The sequence below is a fragment of the Symphalangus syndactylus genome, chromosome X (genome assembly GCF_028878055.3).
Source record: "Symphalangus syndactylus isolate Jambi chromosome X, NHGRI_mSymSyn1-v2.1_pri, whole genome shotgun sequence".
NCBI lineage: Eukaryota > Metazoa > Chordata > Mammalia > Primates > Hylobatidae > Symphalangus > Symphalangus syndactylus.
This window is the reverse complement of record NC_072447.2, coordinates 66,320,523-66,343,237: the sequence shown is the minus strand read 5'-3', so window position 1 is coordinate 66,343,237 and position 22,715 is coordinate 66,320,523. Positions and strand designations below refer to the sequence as shown.

General features: G+C 51.0%; 1 protein-coding gene across 11 annotated transcripts in view; it reads left to right on the top strand.

Annotated features, from left to right (window-relative positions):
• The window catches only part of IQSEC2 (IQ motif and Sec7 domain ArfGEF 2), an 89,246-nt gene that overhangs the window by 54,359 nt on the left and 12,172 nt on the right, over window positions 1-22,715 (top strand). For 9 of the 11 annotated variants that reach the window (XR_008654771.2, XM_055267235.2, XM_055267241.1 and 6 more), the window contains 6 exons: window positions 11,701-11,962; window positions 12,862-13,263; window positions 16,630-17,525; window positions 18,922-19,083; window positions 19,569-19,691; window positions 20,670-20,836. Coding sequence is in view for 9 of the 11 variants with exons in the window: in XM_055267235.2 (XP_055123210.1) it covers window positions 11,701-11,962; window positions 12,862-13,263; window positions 16,630-17,525; window positions 18,922-19,083; window positions 19,569-19,691; window positions 20,670-20,836 (2,012 nt within the window). In the remaining 2 variants the exon portion in view is untranslated. Of the gene's footprint in view, window positions 1-683; window positions 5,852-5,876; window positions 10,983-11,700; window positions 11,963-12,861; window positions 13,264-16,629; window positions 17,526-18,921; window positions 19,084-19,568; window positions 19,692-20,669; window positions 20,837-22,715 lie in introns of those variants that run through there. The other 2 variants (XM_055267238.2, XR_010119641.1) reach the window with 2 other exon arrangements.

Sequence of the window (22,715 nt, the reverse complement as noted above, 5' to 3'; positions counted from 1 at the left end):
GGAACCACTTGTAGAGCTGGGGTTTAAACCCAGGTCTGTTTGCTTCCAAAGCTGTGGGCTTTCCGTACTCCATTTCCAAGTATCTCCCATTTTCCTGAGCCTGAACCTTCAGGAAATACAAATCCTTGTCCTTCAAGAGCAGGGTGGGTTTCTAGAGATAGTGCCAGGTTCACCCAAAGGACCTAGTGGGATGAGTCTGAGACTTGGAGCTCCAAAAACTCTGGGTTCAAATCCTGACTCTACCACTTACCCAGCTGTGTGACCTAGAGCAAGTTATCTAACCTTTCTGAGTTTTAATTCCCTCATCTCTAAAATGCTCCTCTGCAGAGCTGTTGTAGGGGCTAAGTGAGATGATGCGTGCAAAATGAGAGCAGGTTGCTGTTATTATATTAAAATGAGGGTCAGGCACCTGGCAGGGTTAGAAAGGGAGTTGATATACGCCGAGGGTGACCTTAAGACTGAGCCCAGCCTGGGTGTGGGGGAGGGCTGTCCCAGCACACTGAGTTGGGTGTGGCCCTGGATAATCCATCACTCTGGCCTCCCCACCCTGACCCCCATTCTCGTCCCACCTTCTGGTTCCGGCCCTGGCCCTTCGCGTATCTCCCCTGCTCTGCAAACTAATGCCTCTGCCTCTCTCTGTCACCCACCGCCTGTGGCCTCTACCCCGCCCTTCCTGGCCCCAGGGAAGAGGAGGAGGAGGAGGAGACTGAGGAAGAGGAAGAGGAAGACGCTCACCAGTTCTGCTGTCCGGCCTCCGAGTGCAGTAGTCCCTCCTCTCGGTAACTGAGAGGACAAGGGCCATTTTCTATGCAGAAGCAAAAGCCTTAACCAGCCCCTCCATCCCCCCACCCACCCTCCCGCAGATTCCCCCATGGGACCCTGTCCCCTGCTTCAGGAACCAGATGGGCAAGCATCGTGCCCCTTCCTCCCCCCGCCTTCTAGGAATTCCCATCCCCACTGCTGTCTCCTCTGGACTCCAGCCCCTGAATTAAAGAGAGCTGGAGCCCTAGGTCCGACTAAAATGTGGGAGAAGCAGAGCTTGGAGCTTGGAGCTTGGAACCTGGACCCTCCCGTACCCGCACTCCCACTTCCCAGGCACCCTGGAGCCTGCCACTACTGGAGAGGTCTCCAAATGACATCCCAAGGACCTACCTCTGTCCTCTGTGAGCACAAACAGAGATGCAGGGTGCCTAGGGCTCAGAGGACCAGACGGGGGGCAGGACCCAGCCTGCCTAGTTCCCTGTCATTTGTTCCCTTGCTGTGGCCATTGCTGCCATCTCCACTGCTTGAAGGCCTCACCCCATGCCCTCTGCCACTCCCATAGTGCTCTGTAAATATGATCAGGAGGAAAAGCCCTCTCAGAGTGCGTGTTGCTGTGTACAAAGGAATTTCCATCAATAAAAGCTGATCTCTTCTCTCTGTCTGATGTATATTCCACCCACCCCCACTTCCCTCTTCCCATCCCCACCAGGGCCTTGCCTTCTTTCCTATCCAGGGCTGGGAATAGGGGCCGGGAAAGAGAGTAGGGTTTGATTCGTGGTTTTGTCAGCACTCAGGAGGCACTCAATAAATGCGTGAATGACTCCCAACACGAGCAGGCTAACCCTGGATGTGTCGCGTGACCTCTCTGACATGTAGTTTTCCCATCTGTAAAAAGGAGAAGGGTTGGATTAGAGGGTCTCCAATGGCTCTTCCAGCTGTGACATTTTGTGAATCTGAAATGCTACAGTTTTAAGAAGCTATGATTATGTGAATTTAATAGACAATGATTCAATGACACATTCCACTGCAATTTTATGATTTCTATTTCTACAATGCAGTGATTTTGGGATTTTCCAATCCTGTGGTTTTAAGATTGCATAATTCTACCATTTGAACAAATTCTGATGATGCAATTTTAATATTCTGCAACGTTTAGATTCCTTGATCGTTTACTTTTAAGGTTCTGATTCTACAACTTTAGGGATCTCTGAATCTGAGAGGAAGCCATTTCCCTCCAATGCAACGACCCTAAATATTCCCTGCACCAGGCCAGAGGCTGGTTCTAAGACTCCCTGGAGGCTGTCAGCTGGAGGGTGGTAGATGTCCTTTACGGGTTTGTAGGACTCACACCTTCCATGATGTGTCTGAAGTGGGCTCATACCTCCGACTTTTCCTCTCTGAGCCTTTGGTATTAGACAAATCTGAGTTTACCTTCTGGTTCTGCCACTTACATCTGTATAACCTTGAGCAAGTTTTTTCTTCTCCTTGAGCTTTGTTTTCCTCCTGAGTACAGTGAGAATATACCTACCTCTCTGGGTTGTCATGAAGATTAGCAAGAAAGAACACAACGAGCCCAGCATAGGAGCTTGTGCACTGTTGGGCAAGTGTGCTGTGATTGGTGGCTCTTGTTTTGATTAAGGCCCAGGTGAGAGTTTTCTCCTGTCTTTTCTTTCCTCCCTCCCTTCAGCATCCCTATCACATTGAACCTCTAGGTTTCCTAGAACCTCACCTCCTTCCCTCACTTATTGCCTCACTCACTCAACTCATCTACTCATTCACCCATTCAAAGTCTCATTTATTTCTCCCCTCCCTCCCTGCCTCTCTCCCTTATTTACTCTTCCTCATTCTACCCAACAAAGCATTGTTTGAGCCCTTACTGGGTATAAGACCTGATGCTAAAGACTGTGAGAGATCCAAAGTAAGACAGAGGCCGGGTGTAGTGGCTCACACCTGTAATCCCAGCCCTTTGGGAGGCTGAGACAGGCAGATGGCTTGAGGCCAGGAGTTTCAGACCAGCCTGGGCAACATAGTGAGACCTCATCTCTACAAAAAGATTTTTTCTTTTTTAAGCATGACAGTGGCTGTGTCCTCTGCGAGCTCCCCATCTCCCAGGGGAGATGAGAGATGAGAAATCCTTTGGGAAAGTAGGAAGGATGCAAAGGGTTGAAATCATTGGACAGGAATGGCTTCAGTAATGAGCACATTTTGTTCCTGGCCCAGAGAGGAAGGAGATGTCAAGGTGGGTGGGGAGGTGTGGTGTCCAGGAGGGCTTGCTGGAGGAAGAGGTGCAAGAGTTGAGCCTTGAAGGCTGGTAAGGGTTTGAAAAGGTGGCAAGGGGTGAGAAGGCATTACAGGAGACAGGGACCGTATAGACAAAAACCTGGGGGAGAGCTCCAGGGTCATGCAGGGGAATGGTGGGTACATTACTCTGTTTATTCCGCTCTCCAGGGTGTGTGAATGTAGGTGACCTGGGGCTGGGGGCAAGGAGACCATTCTACCCTTCTGCTGAATGGAGAGAGAAGCAAGTGTGGGGGTGGGGACGGGAGTTCAACTACATGGAGGGAGGGGGCAAGTCAGGGTCAGATGGCCCTCCCGACCCATGGGCAACTGAATTGGCTGAATCAGGCAGAGGGCTTGTGCTGTGGGAAGGGGGCGGGGTTTTGATCAGCCATGAGAGAAATATGTGTGCACGCATGGCCTCCATGTGGCCGGGCATCCTCACATATGTCTTTGCACAAGGCTCTGCAGGTCTCACAGTTGTGAGACTGTGCACACTGCTGCAGAGCTGAGGAAATGTGATGATGTGAGACTGGGTGTGAGGAATTCTGAGTGTGAGGCTGATTGTGTGAAGTGGTGACTTTATGTACCTGGCAGCCTTGATGTGTGTGTCCGGTGGATGTAATCACAAGGCTGGGTGTGGGTGGCTTTTAAGCATGTGAGGCTGTGGCCTTTAGGGTGACAGTTGCCAGGCAGGATGGTCACACACACACAGACACACGTGATTTCTACCTGTGGTCTTCGAGGACCCAGGGTGGCTGCTGAGTAACTGCTGTGTGCGTAGCCCTGGCATGAGTGCCATAGGTCCGCAAAGATGAATCACGCTGGGCCGCTGCCCTTGGGAAACAGGACGGGGGTGTGGGGTGGGAGATGGACACTTTAAGAGAGAACCACAAGTTAGCCAGGAAGAAGGACTGACTGTGATATATGGGTATGCATAAGACACAGGGGAGGGAGTCACTGACCCCGTCATGTTCTGCGAGCGGCAGGAGTGAGTCAGCATTGACTTCCCAGAAGGACCAACCTGCTCAGGGTACTGCAAGATGAAGATGAGCTCACCTAGACCGATCAAGTCCGGGGGTGAAGGAGAGACAGAGGACATTCTGGGCAGAAGAGACAAAGCAAGAGTATGAGCATGGGATGGTTATGTGGATCAGCTTGCTGTAGTCTAGGAATTGCAAGTAGCCTGCTATTGCCTGTGACATTGAGGAACTTACAGGGCAGGGTGGGAGGTGAGGGGTGGGGAGACAGGCCAGATTCAGAGGGGCTTCTGAAGCTAAGAGTGGGATGCTGGCCAGAGGTGAGGGGGGATTCTTGTCCTGTGCAACCCTGGGCAGGTCACTTTGACTCTCTGGGCCTCCATTTGGGTCTGTGGGATTGGATGGTTCATAAAGCCTAGTCCGTCCAGTCCATCCCAGCTCTGTGCATCTTCTGCCGCCCTTGGCTAGCCACATCCATGAGTCATTGCTCTTGAAGTCAGGAGCTTCTTCCATCTAACCTCAGTCCTTCCTGCTTCCTCCTGGGTTGCTTCCTCATTCACCCACTCCACAAATATTTACCCAGCATCCGATCCCTTGTGTGCCACTATGGGAAGGCACGGGGAGATGAAGAATGCAAGCACTGTACCTTGAAGAGACTGCTCATAGTGCCTGGGACAGAGGGTGGGGTGGTGCTAAGAGCACGAGCTTTGTGTTCAGATACATTTTTGTTTGAATCTTGGCTCCACCAGTGCCGAGCTTCAAGGCTTCGGGCAGGTTACTTCATCTCTCTGTACCTCAGTTTCATAATCTGTACTGTCCTCCTCAGAGAGAACAACCCAAACCTTGCAGAGTTGCTCGGCCTAGCAAAATGACAACTCAATAAATGACAACTATTATTTTTAGGGCTGCACAGCAGCAAAGCTGGGATTCAAACCCGGGTCTTGCGCTCCCAAAGCCTGTGTATGCAGCTCAGCTCCTTTGAAGGCTTCTTTCTCCCCTGTCAGTTCCTGTGCCAAGCCAGGCTGGGCTCGGGCTTAGATCCCTGTGACACTGGGATTGGGCAGCAGAACTAGCTTGCACAAGAAATATTGGAGGGAGAGGTGGCTGCAGTCCCCCTGCCTCCTCTCTCCCCTGCCACTGGGTCCAGTCTCCTGGCCCAGTCTGCGCCTTCCAGAACCCAAAGCCCCTGGTCCCATCCAGGTGCAATGACCTCCTCATCTTGTTTTCTTGTCTGCTTCCAGTCCGTCCCATTCCCCCTGCTGCCACCTAAGTTGTCATGGGGATAGTCCTCACCATCCCTAGCTTCCTCTTGCCCTCATCTTATGATATCCATGGCAACAGCCCTCATTCGTTTCCATGGCAACTGCATCCTGATCCCATCCCCTGCTGGCTGCCTGGTTCCGGGCAGTGCCAATAAAGGGAAGGAGGGAGAGAAGACCTCCCATTAGAAGCAGCATTCGAGGAGGGTTAGTGCCCCTGCCATGGGCAGGCCAGCCCCAGATCCCTGTGGAACATCCTACACTGCTTCTCCCCATCTTAGTGCTTTGGCACACAAGGTTCCCTCACTCTTCATCTCTACCAACTCCTTCCAGGCAAGACCCAGTCCACAAGCTTCCTCCCCCAGGAAGCCTTCCAGGCAGCAGAGGAACTAGCACAAGCTTTGGGGTTTGAATCCCTGTCCTGCCACTTGCTAGCTTTGAGACCTTTGGCAGTCATTTCCCCTCTTGGAGTTTTTTTCTTCATCTGCAAAATAGGAATCCTAATTCTTCCCTCACGTTTGCCATGCAGATTAAATAATGTGTGGAAAATGCCTGACACAGGGAAGGTGCGCAGTAAGTGCGAGTTTATTTTTATTCTGCTCAACCACCCCCAAACAGAAGGGATCTCTCTCCTGCACTCCCCCAGCACTTCCTCTGTTCCCCAGCCCTGATAACTTTCTGCTTTGTACTGTGGTTATTTGTGTAACATGGCTTATTTCCCCCTCTGCAGAGGATGCTCTCCAATTTCCCCCACAGAATAGCCCAGCAGACAGCGCACATGGGCATGTGTGTGTGTGTATGTGTGTGTGTGTGGGGGGGGGTTGTGTCCGTATATGTGCATGTCTGCATGTGTTTGTGTCTATTTTCATGTGTCTGTGGATGTGTTTTTGTTTCTAAGTTTGTCTGCCTTTGGATGTGTCTGTGTTGTACCTCTGCATGCATGTGTGTGAGTGTGTGTGTGTGTGTGTGTGTGCACATGCAGATGTTTTGCTCCTGGCTGGGAAGAGTCCAGAGAGGGGGTGCTCCCAGACCCTTTCTGAAATCCAGGAATCCAAAGAGGGAACTGGTTTTGCTTGACCCCTGCACAGATGAGAAACTGAGGTGCAGAGAGGAAAAGTGACATGTACGGGCTCACACAGCTGGTCAGTGGAAGTCAGGACCTGAGCCTTGGCCTGCCCAGCGTCTTACTCTACAACAGGCTCTTTCTGTCTCTCTGTGTGTGCATGTGTATGTCTGTGTGCGAGAGAAAGAGAAGAAGAGAGATTTTCCATGTGATCATCATGTCCCAGAGTGTTGTTCTGGGGGCTCTGACTTGAGGGATTCCACATCCCCAGTGCTGTTTCTTCAGCAGTATGTATGATGTCAGAAGCAACGCCGTCAAGCACCCTCCTTTTTTTGCCAGGCTCCCTTGTGGGAGGCTGTGCTGACAGCCCGACCTCCCTGCCACTATTCCCTTTGCAACCAAAACAGGGGGTGAGCTCTCAAGGGAGGAATTGCCAAAGAGTGCAGAGCCAGGGGCAGCACGGAGCCGGGAGTGAGGAGAGGCAGCAAGATGTCATGAAAAGCCTGGGCCCTGGGTTTGAATCCTAGCTTTTTTACTTAATAGCTATGTGACCTTGAGCAAGTTTATATCACCTCTCTGAGCCTCAATGTCTTCATCTGTGAAATGAGACTAATGGTGCTTGCCTTGATAAGTTTCAAGAATTCAATGAGCTAAGTAGTGCCTTTGCCCTAGGAATTAAGAGGTGACAACAGGGCCCTACAGCAGCCTGAGAGGAGCGGGTGTAAGACAGCCTGTGTGGAGGAGGCAGGCAGGCATGGAAAGGCATACCTGAGCAGAGCGTTGAAGGCTGAGCAGGAGGTAGCCAGGTTGGGGCAATGGGGCAGAGAATATATGAGGTGGGGGTCAAGTCAGGAGAGCCATCCATGGCCACAGTGAGGAAGGTGAAGGTTATCCCATGGCTGCTGATTCCTGGAACACCCAAGTTAGATCATGTCCCTCCTCTGCTCACCTCAATCAGAGCAAAAGCCAAAGTCTTTATTGTAGGCTCATGTCCTTTCCGATTTGGCCCCCATGACCTCTCTGATCATATCTCCTATCTCCTCTCATTCACTCTGTTCCGGCCACACTGGCCTCTTCACTGTTTCTCAAACATGCCAGACACAGTTCTACCTCTGGACCTTTGCACTGGCTGTACCCTCTCTCTGGACTGCTCTGCCTTTGTCATGCAACTTACTCTCACTTCCATCAGCACTCTGCTTATATGCCATTGCTTCAGAAAGGCCTTCCCTGAACACCACATCTCAAACAGCACCTTTTCGCAATCTGATTTATTTTCCTTCCTAGCACTTCACCCCTACCTGAAATGGCAGGATATATTTACTTGTTTCTTTCTTCTCTAAGCCTCCAACCTTGTGCCCCCCATAATGAGACCATTCTCTGGGTCCCAGCCACACCCATTCCCTCACTAGAACATCACCTCCCTGAGAATGTTCCTGTGCATTTTGCTCACTAGTATATTTCCAGCACCCAGCACTGTGCCTGGCATAAAGAGGGTGCTCAGTTGTTGTTTGTTGAGTGAGTTATCTGGCGCTGTGGAAGGGTTTTAGTGAGAAAATGAAATAGTTAGGTTAGTACGGTTTTGTTTTTGTTTTTTGTTTTTGAGACAGGGTCTCACTTTGTTGCCCAGGCTGGAGTGCAGTGGCACGATCACGGCTTACCGCAGCCTTGACCTCCTGGGCTCAAGCGATTTTCCTGCCTCAACCTCCCTAGTAGCTAGGACCACAGGCATGTGCCACCACGCCTGGCTAATTTTTTATTTTCTGTAGAGACAGGGTCTCCCTATGTTGCCCAGGCTGGTCTTGAACTCCTGGGCTTAAGTGATCCTCCTACCTCAGCCTACCAAAGTGCTGAGATTATGGGCCTGAGCCACCATGCCTGGCAATACCTTTTTTTTTTTTTTTTTTTTTGAGATGGAGTCTCACTCTGTCACTCAGGCTGGAGTGTGGTGGCACAATCTTGGCTCACTGCAACCTCCACCTCCCGGGTTCAAGCGATTCTCGTGCCTCAGCCTCCCGAGTAGCTGGGACTACAGGGGCCCGCCACCACATCCGGCTAATTTTTTGTATTTTTGGTAGAGACGAGGTTTTGCCATGTTGCCCAGGCTGGTCTTCAACTCCTGGCCTTAAGTGATCCTTCCATGTCAGCCTCTGGAGTAGCTGGGATTACAAGTGTAAGCCACTGTGCCCAACTAGATTTGTACTTTTTTTTTTTTTTTTTTTTTGGAGACAGTCTCACTCTATCTCCCAGGCTGGAGTGCAGTGGTGCAATGTCAGCTCACTGCAGCCTCTGCCTCCTGGGTTCAAGTGATTCTCCTGCCTCAGCCTCCCGAGTAGCTGGGATTACAGGCACACCCACCATGCTCAGCTAATTTTTGTATTTTTAGTAGAGGTGTGGTTTCATCATGTTGGCCAGGCTGGTCTTAAACTGCTGACCTCAGGTGATCCACCTGCCTTGGCCTCCCAAAGTGCTGGGATTACAGGCATGAGCCATGGCGCCAGGCCTAGGTTTGTACTTTTGGTGGTGGTGGTGGTGGGTTTTTTTTTGTTTTTTGTTTTTTGTTTTTTTTTTTAGACGGAGTCTCGCTCTGTCTCCCAGGCTGGAGTGCAGTGGCGCGATCTTGGCTCACTGCAACCTCTGCCTCCTGGATTCAAGCGATTCTCCTGCCTCAGCAGGAGATTACAGGCCCCCACCACCACGCCCGGCTAATTTTTGTATTTTCAGTAGAGACGGGTTTTCGCCATGTTGCCCAGGTTGGTTTTGAACTCCTGGCCTCATGTGATCTGCTCGCCTCAGCCTCCCAAAGTGCTGGGATTACAGGAGTGAGCCACCACGCCCGGCCCAGATTTGTACTTTTGAAAGCTCTCACTGGCCACAGGGTGAAGAATGGGTTGGAAGAGGAGATTGGAGGCTGTGGTAAAAGTTCAGGAGAGAGTATTTCTTAGAGCAGCCTCCTGAGCACATTCATTGACTCCCTCTGGACGGCAGCTTTTATTGAGCACCTACTCTGTTCCAGGCTGTGTACTCTGTGTTAGCTGGGAGATTATCAAATTCTCTTCCTGAGCTGGGATTCTGGGAGTCATGAACACAAATAGCTGTCACGCTTTGCCAAAGCTAACCTGTGCCATAAAAAGCAGGACAGACATGTGCTGTGTGTGGGAGCTCTGAACAGGATCAGCAATAATTTCTGGCTGGAGGCGGGATTCAGGAGGGCTTCTTAGTGGTGGCATATGACCTGAATCTTGACGGAACTAGGATGTGGGGGAATTTCTCAGATTGCAGATGGCGGAGACGATGGGGATTGCATTTCAAGTGGTAGGTACTGTATGAGCAGTTTTTGGAGGTAGAAAGCAGAGGAGCATTTGGGAAAAGCAGGATCTGGGCCAGGCTGGAATGATGGGTGGATGGAGTAGGGGGCTGGCAGCCAACCCTGAAGTATGGCTTAATGTTTAAGAGTGTGGGCTGTGGAGTCAGACTGCCTGGATTTGAATCCTGGCTCTATCATTAGTAGTTGTGTGACCATAGATATGTTACTTAACCTCTCTGGGCCTCAGTTTCTTTATGTGTAAAATGAAGATAAATTACAGTACCTACCTCATACGGTTGTCTTGAAGAGTAAGCAAGTTATTCAGTGTGAAGTGGTAAGAATGGTACCTAAATGTGCTAAATGGTCTATAAATATTAGCTGTTGTATCTTGGAGAAGCCTCAAATGCCAGAATAAGGGACTTGGGCTATCTCTTCTGAGCAGCGGAAGTTATAGATGATGGTTCATGCATACAGGAGACAGCTGATCAAAACTGGGCTTGAGCTGTGTGCTGGGAGGGGAGGTTTGAGAGATTAGTGGGCAAGATCCTGCAGTCCTGGCAGGGAGGAGAGGAACATCTTGGATGCCGGGAGTGGGCTGAGCTGGGGCTGAACCCTGGAGCGGGGGTGATGTCAGGGCCACCGCCCCAGGCCCAGGCGGAGAGAGAATTTGGGGTGGAGAGCGAGCAATGGGTGGGAGCTCTCCCCAGGGCGGAGCCGAGCTCCACAGCGCTGCAGCCCGTGACCCGGCCTCGGCCTCGTGGGCGCAGCCTTCACACCACATCCAGCCCCCAGTGCAAAGCACTCTGCTGCAAGGCTGGCAGGCCTGTTGCAGTTCAAGCTCCTGCACTGGTAGAGTCCCCCCCAGTACCTACCCCAGCCCATTTCTGCCCTTTGCCTTCGCCTCTGCCAAATAGGGGCTGGGGAGTACCCCTTCACCTCTTTACCAGCCAAGAGCCTCCAACCTTGTGCCCCCCACAATGAGACCATTCTCTGGGTCCCAGCCACACCCATTACCCCAACAGCCTCCTCCATGCCTCACCTGCGTGTTCCTTCCCGCCCGACTCCTTCCCTGTCTTCCCCACCTCTGTGGCTCTTCACCATGCAGGCTCGGCTCAAGGCGCCTGGGCTCTGTCGCCACCTGGGTTCCCTGGCAGCCTGGTTGCCATGGCACCATAGGAGCAGTTCTGGTGGAACAACAGCTCTGGGAAACCAGGGCAGGCAAGACCCGGGGCCCAGCTCCTGCCACGCGTGGAGACTCCCCTGCCCCCTTCCCCCAGCTGAGCAGAGGAGGCCATGAGGAGAAAAAGGAAGCTGCCCCGCAGGGCTGCTCTTTACCTGTGAGGATGCTGGATGGGAGGCGCCTCCCACTGTCGCTGCTCTGCTCGCCCTGCCCTGCGGCTGGCCCTGCCCTCGCAGCCAGGGAACCCTGGGAACTGGCTTGGCCTGGCCCGGAGTTCAGGCACCAGGGGGCAGGGGCCAGTCTGCAGGGGACAGGGCTGGGCGGGTGAGGGGAGAGCTGTGTGCAGGGGTGGGCCTCACACAGCTGGGACAGGGCTGGGAGGGGGTGGCGCTTTGAAGGAGCTAGTCTGGGGTGGTGCTGGGAATCGGACTGGGAGGGAAATCACAGCGCACTGCGTTGGAGACAAGGCCAGGAGGGGATGGAGCTGTAAGGGGAAGAGGTCTGTGGGGAGGGGTGGAGCTGTGAGGGGACAGAAAAAAGGGCATGAGGAGACAAGACTGGGAGGAGAGTGGTCTAGGGGAGAAGGCTGTGAGGGGTGAGGAGGACTGGGGACCAGACAGAGCCTTGAGGGAAAGCAGTCTAAGAGGATCTTGCCGTGAAGGCAGGGGGGCTGGAAGGGAGGGGACTTGGGTGGGAGTGGGGAGACGTCCAAGAGCTAGGACTCACCGTGGCCTGTAAGTGTTGGGTCCCTATATCTGTGAGGAAGCTGGGGTGGATGGGATGGGGGCAGGGATCTGGCTCACCCACTCTCAGTCTGGCCCAGTAGGCCCCTCTCCTGTCCCCACATCCTGGCTCATCTTATCTCATCCCCACAGTGTGGAGGGTGATGCCCCAGGCAGTGACCTGAGCACAGCGGTTGATAGTCCTGGGAGCCAACCCCCCTACCGGCTGAGCCAGCTGCCCCCCTCCAGCAGCCACATGGGGGGCCCCCCTGCTGGAGTGGGCCTTCCCTGGGCTCAGCGGGCACGCCTCCAGCCGGCCAGTGTCGCCCTGAGGAAGCAGGAGGAGGAGGAGATAAAGCGCTCCAAGGCCCTATCGGACAGCTATGAACTCTCCACAGACCTGCAGGACAAGAAGGTGCAGCAGAGGCGTCTGGTTGGGAATGGGAGTCGGGATGCAAGAGAGCGCCAGGGGAGGGTTTGGGATGTGGCTCTTGGGGGTGGTATCAGGGAGGGATAATGAGGCTGGAATTGGAGAAGACTGGCCCAGGACCCTTCACCCCACTGGGGATGCACTCATTCACCACCCATCCACTGAGGCTTGTATTCACTCAAGAAACATTTACTGAGCTCCCTGCCCGGGTCTTGGAGATGTAGAGATGAATGAGTCCTGGATCCGGTCCCCAAAAAACTCAGTCTAACGGGAAGAACACACATCAGTTGACCTTTTCAGAAGAGTGCCATACAATAGATTGTTTAGCTAAAAAAAAAAAGGTGGAGGGAAAGCAAAATACTACATATAGGAAAAAACTGGAAGGGCATATACAAAAACATATACCCTACACCAAAGGACATATTCTAGTTATGCTTAGGTGTTTGGAATGTTGGTAATTCAACCTACCTACCTTCCTTCCTTCCTTCCTTCCTTCCTTCCCTCCCTCCCTCCTTCCTTCCTTCTCTGCCTTTCTCTCTCCCTCTCTCCTCCTTTCTCATTCTCTTTCTTCCTCCTTTCTTTCCTTCTTGCTCTCCATTTATTTCTACCTTGCTTTCTTTTTTTTTGGCTTCTCTGTTTGTTTCCTGTTTTCAAATAATCAATATGTTCTTCTTGCAAATAAGAAAACAAAACATAATCCAACCCCATTTGACCTGTGTTATCTGAAATTCAAGTGAGGAGACAACACTGAGCACCTAGCCTGGTGCTTTCGGTGGCTGTAAGCAGTCAGCCATGATTCCAGTGGGGGTGGTGTGGTTGAGTGCCTAGGGAAATGAGGCTGCCATGACTTTCTGACCTTGTTCCCCTCTACCCTTCTCTTCCAGGTGGAAATGCTGGAGAGGAAGTATGGGGGCTCCTTCCTGAGCCGCAGGGCTGCCAGGACCATCCAGACAGCCTTCCGCCAGTACCGCATGAACAAGAACTTTGAGCGGCTACGCAGCTCAGCCTCAGAGAGCCGCATGTCCCGCCGCATCATCCTTTCCAACATGCGGATGCAGTTCTCCTTTGAGGAGTATGAGAAGGCACAGAACCCCGCGTACTTCGAGGGCAAGCCTGCCTCGCTGGACGAGGGTGCCATGGCTGGTGCCCGGAGCCACCGGCTTGAACGGGGGCTCCCATATGGAGGCTCCTGTGGTGGGGGCATCGATGGTGGTGGAAGCTCCGTCACCACATCTGGAGAGTTTTCTAATGACATCACAGAACTTGAAGACTCCTTCTCCAAACAGGTCAGGATCCCTGAAAAGGACCTTTCTTCCCCATCCCCATGCTCTGGCTACTCCTGCTACTTTTTACGTAGATTGCAAACTGAAAGAAGTTGCGTGACAGGCATTTAATAACAGCAAATATCTACAATTCGAGTTGGGACTGTGAGAATAATGAGAAAGAACTGGCAAGATAGAAATTACCTTTTTTTTTTTTTTTTTTTTTTTTTTTGAGACGGAGTTTCACTCTCGACACCCAGGCTGGAGTGCAATGGCACGATCTTGGCTCACTGTAACCTCTGCCTCCTGGGTTCAAGTGATTCTCCTGCCTCACTCTCCCGAGTAGCTGGGATTGCAGGCATGTGCCACCACACCCGGCTAATTTTGTATTTTTAGTAGAGACAGGGTTTCACCATGTTGGTCAGGCTGGTCTCAAACTCCTGACCTCAGGTGATCCACCTGCCACCACCTCCCAAAGTGCTGAGATTACAGGCGTGAGCCACTGTGCCCAGCCAGAAATTACATTGTTAAAACAAGCAAGTTGCAAATATGGGTGTTCCATGCCGTTCCCTTCTTGTGGGAAAAAATATATATGGGTGTATAGAACAAATAAGAAAAAAGTTCTCACTACTTGGAACTTGATATACTATAAAATAAAGCTTAACTCACAGGTAGTGAGCTCCTACTGTGTGCCAGTGCTGTGTATGCCTCACACCAGACCTGTGAGACAGGGATTATTATTCCCATTTAATAGAGGAGGAGACTGAGGCTAAGGATCTGGAATTGGTCCTTGTCCTCAAGGATCCCAGGGCAGTAGGAAACGGCAGACATGTGTGTGCATTACTGTCTCCTGAAGTAGAGTGTGCACTGAGCCATGAGAAAGGCTATAGTATAATGTATAGTACCTTGGGAACCCAGAGGAGGGGGAGGAAACTTTCTTCTGCGAGAACCACAGAAAACCTGTTTGAGAAAACAGCATTGGAGCTGGGCCTTACCAGAGAGAAAAGATTTAGCAAGTTAGAAATACTTGGGAGGGTGTTGCTTACATAGGCGTTGCATCAACAAAAGCGTGGAGGGTGGAATTGTAACGCAGTAAAGGTAGTGGGAGATCATTCTAGGCTTGGGGTGTGTCAACGTACTTGCCCAGGTGTGAATCCCAGTTCTGCCATTTCCCAACTGTGTGGCCTTGGCAAACTGTTTAACCACACTGAAACATGATCAATAAAATGGAGAGAAAATAAAATGGAGAGAAAACCCTTTTAGAGCTGTTTGGAAGACTCAGTGCAACTGTACAGGTAATTAATATATATGAAAACACCTAGTACATAGTAGCTGCTGAGTACGTTAGTTTTCTTCCTAAAACCAAGAAGGTACTTGGTAGAGATTGTTGAATGAATGGAAGAAGCTTTATAAGAGAAAAAGTCACTCTGCTCTAACCTCTATGATCTGGCCTTGCCATCAGCCTGGGCATGCCGCCTTGGAGCTGGTGAAGAGGTGGAGGGAAGGACAGGAGTATTGAAGGGAAGATCTATATCATTCGTCTGTTCATTCATACAACAAAGATTTAATTGAACATCTCTTCTGTGTCAAGCAGTGTGTTGAGCTGAGCTAAAAAGAGAGAAACCAGGCCTGGGTCCCTCCCTTAAGGGAGGGATGGGGAATAGGAGATCAGTCTGGGAAGCAGGTCTGGTCCCAGCTCTGAGTGCTATTGAAGTCTGATGGGGAAGTATATCCGTTGTCTGTTGCTGTGTAACAAATTACCCCCAAATTTGGTAGCTTAAAACTGACCCAAGAGACTGAGCCTAAACAATAAACATTTATTATCTCATCAGTTTCTGGGGGCCAGGAAGCTGGGAATGGCATGGCTGAGTGGTTCTGGTTCAGGGCCTTTCATGAGGCTGCAGTCAAGCTGTAGGGAGAGCCCACAATATCTGAAGATTAGACTGGGCCTGGCAGTCTGCTTTCAAGCTCACCCACTTGGCTGTTGGCAGGAGGATTCAATGCCTCACCCTGTGGGCCTCTCCATAGGACTGTTCGTGATGCGGCTTTCCCCAGGTTGGGGGGTTTAAGAGAAAGAGTACAAGTGACAAGCGACCAAGAGTACTCAAGATGGAAGCTACAGTCATTAAAAAAATTTTTTTTTTAGTTTTTTAAATTTTTAAAAAATTTTTTGCAGTCTTTTTTTTTTTTTAAATAAATTTTTTTTGGCTAGGTGTGGCAGCTCACGCCTGTAATCTCAGCACTTCGGGAGGCCAAGGTGGGCAGATCACCTGAGGTCAGGGGTTTGAGACCAGCCTGTCCATCATGGCGAAACCCCGTCTCTACTAAAAATGCAAAAATTAGCCAAACATGGTGGTGTGCACCTGTAATCCCTGCTACTGAGGAGGCTGAGGAAGGAGAATCGCTTGAACCTGGGAGGTGCAGGTTGCAGTGAGCTGAGATCGTGCCACTGCACTCCAGCCTGGGTGAGAGCAAGACTCTGTCTCAAACAAACAAATAAAAATTTTAGAGACAGGATCTTGCTCTGTTGCCAGGCTGGAGTGCAGTGGCGTGATCATAGCTCACTGCAGCCTCAAACTCCTGGGCTCAAGTGATCCTCCTGCCTCACTCTCCTGAGTAGCTGGGACTACAGGTGTGTGCCACCACACCCAGCTAATGTTTTTATTTTTTGTAGAGATAGAGTCTCGCCATATTGCCCAGGCTGCTCTTCAACTCCTGGGCTCAAGGGATCCTCCCATCTTGGCCTCCCAAAGTGCTGGGATTACAGGCGTGAGCCACCATGCCCAGCCTCTGCAGTCTTTTAAAACCTAATTTCAGAAGTGACATACATTCGCTTCTGCCATATGCTGTTTGTCACACAGACTAACTCTGGTACAATGTGGTACCCTAGGGTGTGAATACCAGGAGGCAGGGATCATTAGCGGCCAGTTTAGAGTCTGGATACCACAGGGAGAGAGCATTACCAGCTGTGGTCCAGATGCTCAAGGTGGAATGTTATGGATTTCCTAAGAGAATTCCCACAGAGGAAATGGATTTTGGTTTACCCTGGGGGATGGCAGAGGCAAGAATGTGGCTTGAATCAGGGAGGAGGTAACATTTGGCTTGAGTCTAAATGGACACAAAGGAGGTATTGGGGTGTGAGCTGAGTGGGGAACTTGTGGGTATTAGTCCCAGCTCCTGTGAGCTCACAATGGTTCCCTGCGAGTCATTTTATAGACCACAGAGAGCCTGTCAGGGCTGGGGGAGGGGAATCCACCCTCCTTGCTGACCTACCAGGAAGACTCCCCCTTTTCCCTTACCTCCCTCCCTCATTCCCACCTTCCACCATTCTTCCCTTTATCTTTCTTTCTTTTCTCTCCCTTTCCCTCCTCTCCTCCCCCCCTCGCACAGGTAAAGTCTCTGGCTGAATCCATCGACGAAGCCCTGAACTGCCACCCGTCAGGGCCCATGTCTGAGGAGCCAGGGTCAGCCCAGCTGGAGAAGCGGGAGTCAAAGGAACAGCAAGAGGACAGCTCAGCCACATCCTTCAGTGATCTTCCCCTCTACCTGGATGACACAGTTCCCCAACAATCCCCTGAGCGACTGCCCAGCACAGAACCCCCACCCCAGGGCCGGCCCGAGTTCTGGGCGCCAGCCCCTCTCCCGCCAGTTCCTCCACCAGTGCCATCAGGAACCCGGGAAGACGGTAGCCGTGAGGAAGGCACTCGCAGGGGTCCCGGGTGCTTGGAGTGCCGGGATTTCCGGCTGCGGGCCGCCCACCTTCCCCTGCTTACCATTGAGCCTCCTAGTGACAGCTCCGTGGACCTGAGTGACCGCTCAGATCGCGGCTCTGTCCACCGCCAGCTGGTGTATGAGGCTGATGGCTGCAGCCCCCATGGGACCCTGAAGCACAAGGGGCCACCAGGCAGGGCCCCGATCCCACACCGCCACTACCCAACCCCTGAGGGCCCAGCCCCAGCCCCACCAGGGCCCCTGCCACCAGCCCCCAACAGTGGCACTGGGCCCAGTGGTGTGGCTGGGGGTCGGAGGTTGGGGAAGTGCGAGGCAGCAGGCGAGAACTCTGATGGTGGAGATAATGAGAGCCTCGAGAGCTCCAGCAATTCCAATGAGACCATCAACTGCAGCTCCGGCTCCTCTTCTCGGGACAGTCTAAGGGAGCCTCCGGCCACCGGCCTGTGCAAGCAGACTTACCAGCGGGAGACAAGGCACAGCTGGGACTCGCCAGCTTTCAACAATGACGTGGTCCAGAGGCGGCACTACCGAATCGGCCTCAACCTCTTCAACAAGTGCGTGCTCCCCGTTCTAGCCTGCTTGCCCCTTCCTACCCTGCCACGGGCACTTGGGTTCCTGGGACAGAACTCCACACAGTGATCCCTGTTCCGCCATCTTTTCATTTTGTGGAATGGTATTTCTCCCCAGATATTCAGGGAAGAGGATTGGCAACAGGGTGGCAGAGTAGAGAGTCCCTTAACACACCTGGGCTCGGGTCTTAGTACTGCCTCTGGCTGGCTGTGTGATCTTGGGTGAGATGACCCCACTAAATGGATTCCGAACCTTGTCCTCCCCACCTTCCCTTTTTAGAGGGGAGGTGATATGGTGTAGAAAGGGCCCTAGTCTGGGAAACAGGAGACCTGGCCCCCTAGTCGGCCTTTGGCCACACTCACTGCGTAGCCCTGGGCAAGATGCATTCCTCCCCGGGCTTCCATTTTTCCACCTACCACTAGCAGAATGTGTATGTAAGAGGTGTTGGGGGCAGGGTGGTGTGCTGGACCCTTCAGTGACTGTGACTAAGCTCTTTCTAGGTGCCTGGTCTTCTGCCAGGTGTTTAGGAGTGAGGTGGGAGTGTGACATTTGATTAGAAAATAATTGGAAAGTATTAGATGTAATTAGAAAACATTAGATGTAATGTAAGCCATTACTTGAATGCCTTACATCTTTATAGCTTATTAAACACTGCCACCTGTATTTAATTCTTATAGTAACTCAGCAAGGCAGGCAGTAGTGTTCCTATTTTGTAGATAAGGAACCAAGGCTTGGAGAAGTAAAAGGAATTGTCCAAAGTCATACAACTGGGAAGTGATGGATCTGAGACTCCTATGGCATCAGTCCCTTCCAAATTTTAACCTTGTGGGGTCCTAAGGTTCTGGGGTTCTGAATATGGGATAGCTGTGACCCAGATTTCGGCCCAGCTCCCTGGAAATCTACGGGGCACCTTGTCTATAGAAACACTCAGAGAAAGTTGGTGATACCTGCCTGGGTGGGATGTGGGATGTGGAACAAAGTAACCTCTTCACTTCTTCCCTACTCTGAGGGTCTGTGACTCAGAGGGAAGGTGCTCAGCCCTCTCCTCCCTCCTTGCTGGGAATGTCAAAGCTCCTGGCGTAGAGCAGGCTCTCATTAGATACTGATTTTCTTTCAATTGTGGTGTGGCTCCAGTGAAGGGGGATGTTGGGTTGAAGATACCTTGGGATTTTGAAGCTCCTTGAAATGGGCAAGTGGCTTCTTCTCCCTGGGCCTCAGTTTTCTCATTTGTGCCATGATGGGATTGGATCAAATTATGTATTTGACTTCGTTGGTCCTCTGAGGCCGGAGTTAGTTGGGCCCAAAATTAGTTCAACAAATGAGACAGAGAGCACAGTTCCAGGAGGACAGTCATCTCATCTATCTCCGCTCTTTCTGCAGGAAGCCAGAGAAGGGTATCCAGTATCTGATCGAGCGGGGCTTCCTGTCAGACACACCGGTGGGAGTGGCTCACTTCATCCTGGAGCGGAAAGGCCTCAGCCGGCAGATGATAGGGGAATTCCTAGGGAACCGGCAGAAGCAGTTCAACAGAGACGTGTTGGAGTGAGGACCCCAGGATGGGGCAGGCTGGGCCAGGGATTCCTGGAAAAGGACAGCAAGAGGGAGGAAGGGGGCAGCTTGTCCCTTTAGCTCAGATAAGCTTTTCAAAACAGGATGAATAGACCTTCCTGCCCCCGTACCCTTCTGCCCCAAAGGGGTCTGGTCTTGTTTGGCTCTATTCCTAAAGTCTTCTGGGTGGCCCTGGGCAAGACATGCTCATCCTGTGGCCTGTTTTGGGCCTCAGTTTTCCTGTCTCTGAAATGAGTGGCTTGATGGAAAGGACCTTTAGTGACCACGTGCCTTGCCTCAATTTTCTGAGATGGGTTTGATTTCAAACATTCTGTCCTCATGTGTACTTGCTCGGGCCACAGGTCCTGAATTTGGGAGTCTTATCAGTGAGGGTGTTGGTCCATTTGAGCAGGTCCAGGTGGGTCAGAGGTTTTCTGCAGAGGAATTGAAAGTGCCACACCCCCTTCTTTGCTCCTTAGCTGTGTGGTGGATGAAATGGACTTCTCCTCCATGGATCTGGATGATGCGCTCCGGAAGTTCCAGTCCCACATCCGGGTTCAGGGTGAGGCCCAGAAAGTGGAGCGACTCATCGAAGCCTTCAGGTGTGCCTACCTCCCACTTGCGAAGCTGCCCCTCCCTCCTGTGGGCATCGACGTAGTATGTGTTTATAAGTCACTTCTCTGAGCCTCATACTTTCTTCACCATAAAACAGAGATGATAAATCCTATCTTGCAAGGCAATTGTGAGGATCAGAGGTAGTGCATATGAAGTATCTAGCTCAGCCTCTGGGACATCGGCATTCGATAAGTGACAACAACATCAGCAATAACAGCTAACATTCACGGAGCACTTACTAGGTGTCAGGTGCTGAGCTGAGCACTTTACATGATTATTTCACCGAATAATCACAACCACCCCATAAAGTAGGCCCTTCTATTATTATTCCCATTTTACAGATGAGAAATCAGAAGTTTAGAGAGGTTAAGTAACTTGCCCAGGCTCATACAGTGAATAAGTGGTAGAACCAGGATTTGAACTCGTATGTGTCTGAGTCCATGATCCATCCATGCCCTTAACCATTTTACTGTACTATAAATGCTTTGGAGATCAGGTAGACAGGGGTCTAAATCCTGGCTCTGCCACTTTAGGGTATTTAGAAGAGAAACAGGAGTTGCTGAGAACTTGTTTCCCACAATGGGGGAAGGATTTGCTTTGCAGTCAGAAATATCTGGGTTTTCATCCTGGCTTCACCATTTACCAGCTCTATTACCTTGGGCAAGTTACCTCGCCACTTTGAGTCTTAGTCACTTCATCTGTAAAATGGGACTGCCAATAGCTACCTTGCAGGATTACGATACGATTACGTGAAACAATGTACATAAATCCCCTGGAAGAGCTCTGTAAAAGGTAGCGATTGTGATTTTTACATGCTGGTCTAGGGGAAGCTCTGAAGAGGACAGACCCAGAGATCAAGGAAGTATTTCTTGCAGGAAAGGGTTGCTGGTGCCAGACTGGGTGGATGGTGGGTAGGCAGAGATGGCTGGTTCCTGAGTCTGGCTTTGACCCCTCCTGCCCTGCAGCCAGCGGTACTGTGTCTGTAACCCAGCCCTCGTGCGCCAGTTCCGGAACCCAGACACCATCTTCATCCTTGCTTTTGCCATCATCCTCCTCAATACCGACATGTACAGTCCCAGCGTCAAGGCTGAACGAAAGATGAAACTAGATGACTTCATCAAGAACCTGAGAGGTGACTTCCCTATCAGCTTTTCCTGCCCTTCACCTGGAAAGGGAAAGTGGGGGGTAAGGGGAAGGATGCAGGAGGTCCCATCTGTTCCTTGGAAATTAATTTGTGATGCTGTCACTTTCTGCCCTAGCTGGATGTTCCCAGGATATTCACTTATTAATTCACTCAAATCGTCATTTGTCCATTGTACTGAGCTTCTACTGTGTACCAGGTTTCTAGGTCCTAGGGTTCAAGCAGTGAACATGATAGATTAAAGTCCTGACTCTTACAAGGCTTTACTCTGATTCATTCATTCATTCAGTCATTCACTTGTCCTTTCCTCGCTCCTTCTTTCCCTCTCTTATTTATGCCCATGGGGACTTATTTAATTATTTTAGGTACCTTTTCCTCTATTCATGCATTCATTTATCACTCGACCAAACAACCAGCCAGCCAGTCAACACTTAGCGCTTAGTGTGTGCCAAGCCCCATGATGGATGCCAAGGACAATGGAGGGAAATCTGCCATACTCCCTGTTCTGAGAGAGCTCCCTGTGTGTGGGAGAGGCTGACTTGTAGCACCCAGATAACTAACATAAGACAGAAAGTGAACAGTGACATCAGAGAGGCCAAAAGTGCAGTCAGAGCTCAAAGGAGGGAGAGCCCACCTCTAGCTAGCTTCCCGGAGGAGGCAGTATTTTTATTTTAAGGTGGGTCTTGAAGGCATGGAGAAGGTGACACAATAGAGATAGAGGAGGGCTTACCTAGCAATGAGAATACCAAAGGCGCAGAGGCAGGAACATTTATTTTCCTTAGGGAACAATTGAGGGCTGGGTATGGTGGCTCATGCCTGTAATCCCAGCACTTTGTGAGGCTGAGGCAGGTGGATCACATGAGGCCAGGAGTTCCAGACCAGCCTGGCCAACAAGGGGAAACCCCATCTCTACTAAAAATACAAAAATTAGCAGGCATGGTGGTGCACACCTGTAATCCCAGCCGCTCAGAAGGCTGAGGCAGGAGAATTACTTGAACCTGGGATGCAGAGGCTGCAGTGAGCTAAGATCGCACCACTGCACTCCAGCCTGAGTGACAGAGCAAGACTCTGTCTTCGAAAAAAAAAAAAAAAAGAAGAACAATTGAGATGAAGTCACTGATGGGTTGGGAAGGTCCCAATATATGAGGGTCCCAATATATGAGGTTCCAATATATGGAACCAATATATGAGGGCCTTGAATGCCAGATGAAAGGTGTCACCTTGCTCTTTTTGCTTATTCTACTGATGTCGAGCCCTGCCTATCACCAAAGAGCAGCCTACTAAAAATGGTACAGATGTTAAGGTTATTTAAGCAGAAAAGAAAGAGGGAAATAGAGTCAAAGAAAAAAGCAAACTGAAAACAAGACAAATTGGCTGCCCATCAGGTTTGTGCAGCTGTGGCTGCTCTGGTAAGAAAGTCAGTGTGATGTAGTATGTTCCTTTAGCACCTGTCCAAGGAGGAGATGTGACATTTCCAAGGAAGAAAACATTTTTTTGTTTTCTGTTTATTTTATTTTATTTATTTATTTTTTATTTTTAGAGACAGGGTCTCACTGTCTCATCCAGGCTGGATTGCAGTGGTGCTAGCAGAGCTCACTGCAGCCTTGAACTTCTGGGCTCAAGCGATCCTCCCACCTCAGCCTCCTGAGTAGCTGGGACTATAGGCGTGTGCCACCATGCCCAACTAATTTTTAAATTTTTTGTAGAGACAGGGTCTTGCTATGTTGCCCAGGCTGGTCTCAAACTCCTTGCCTCAACTCAGCCTCCCAAAGTGCTGGGATTACAGGTGTGAGCCTCCACGTCCTGCCCAGAAAACATTTTTCTAGTAGAGGATTTAGAGAGAAGAGTGAGTGGGTTTCACTCAGCAATC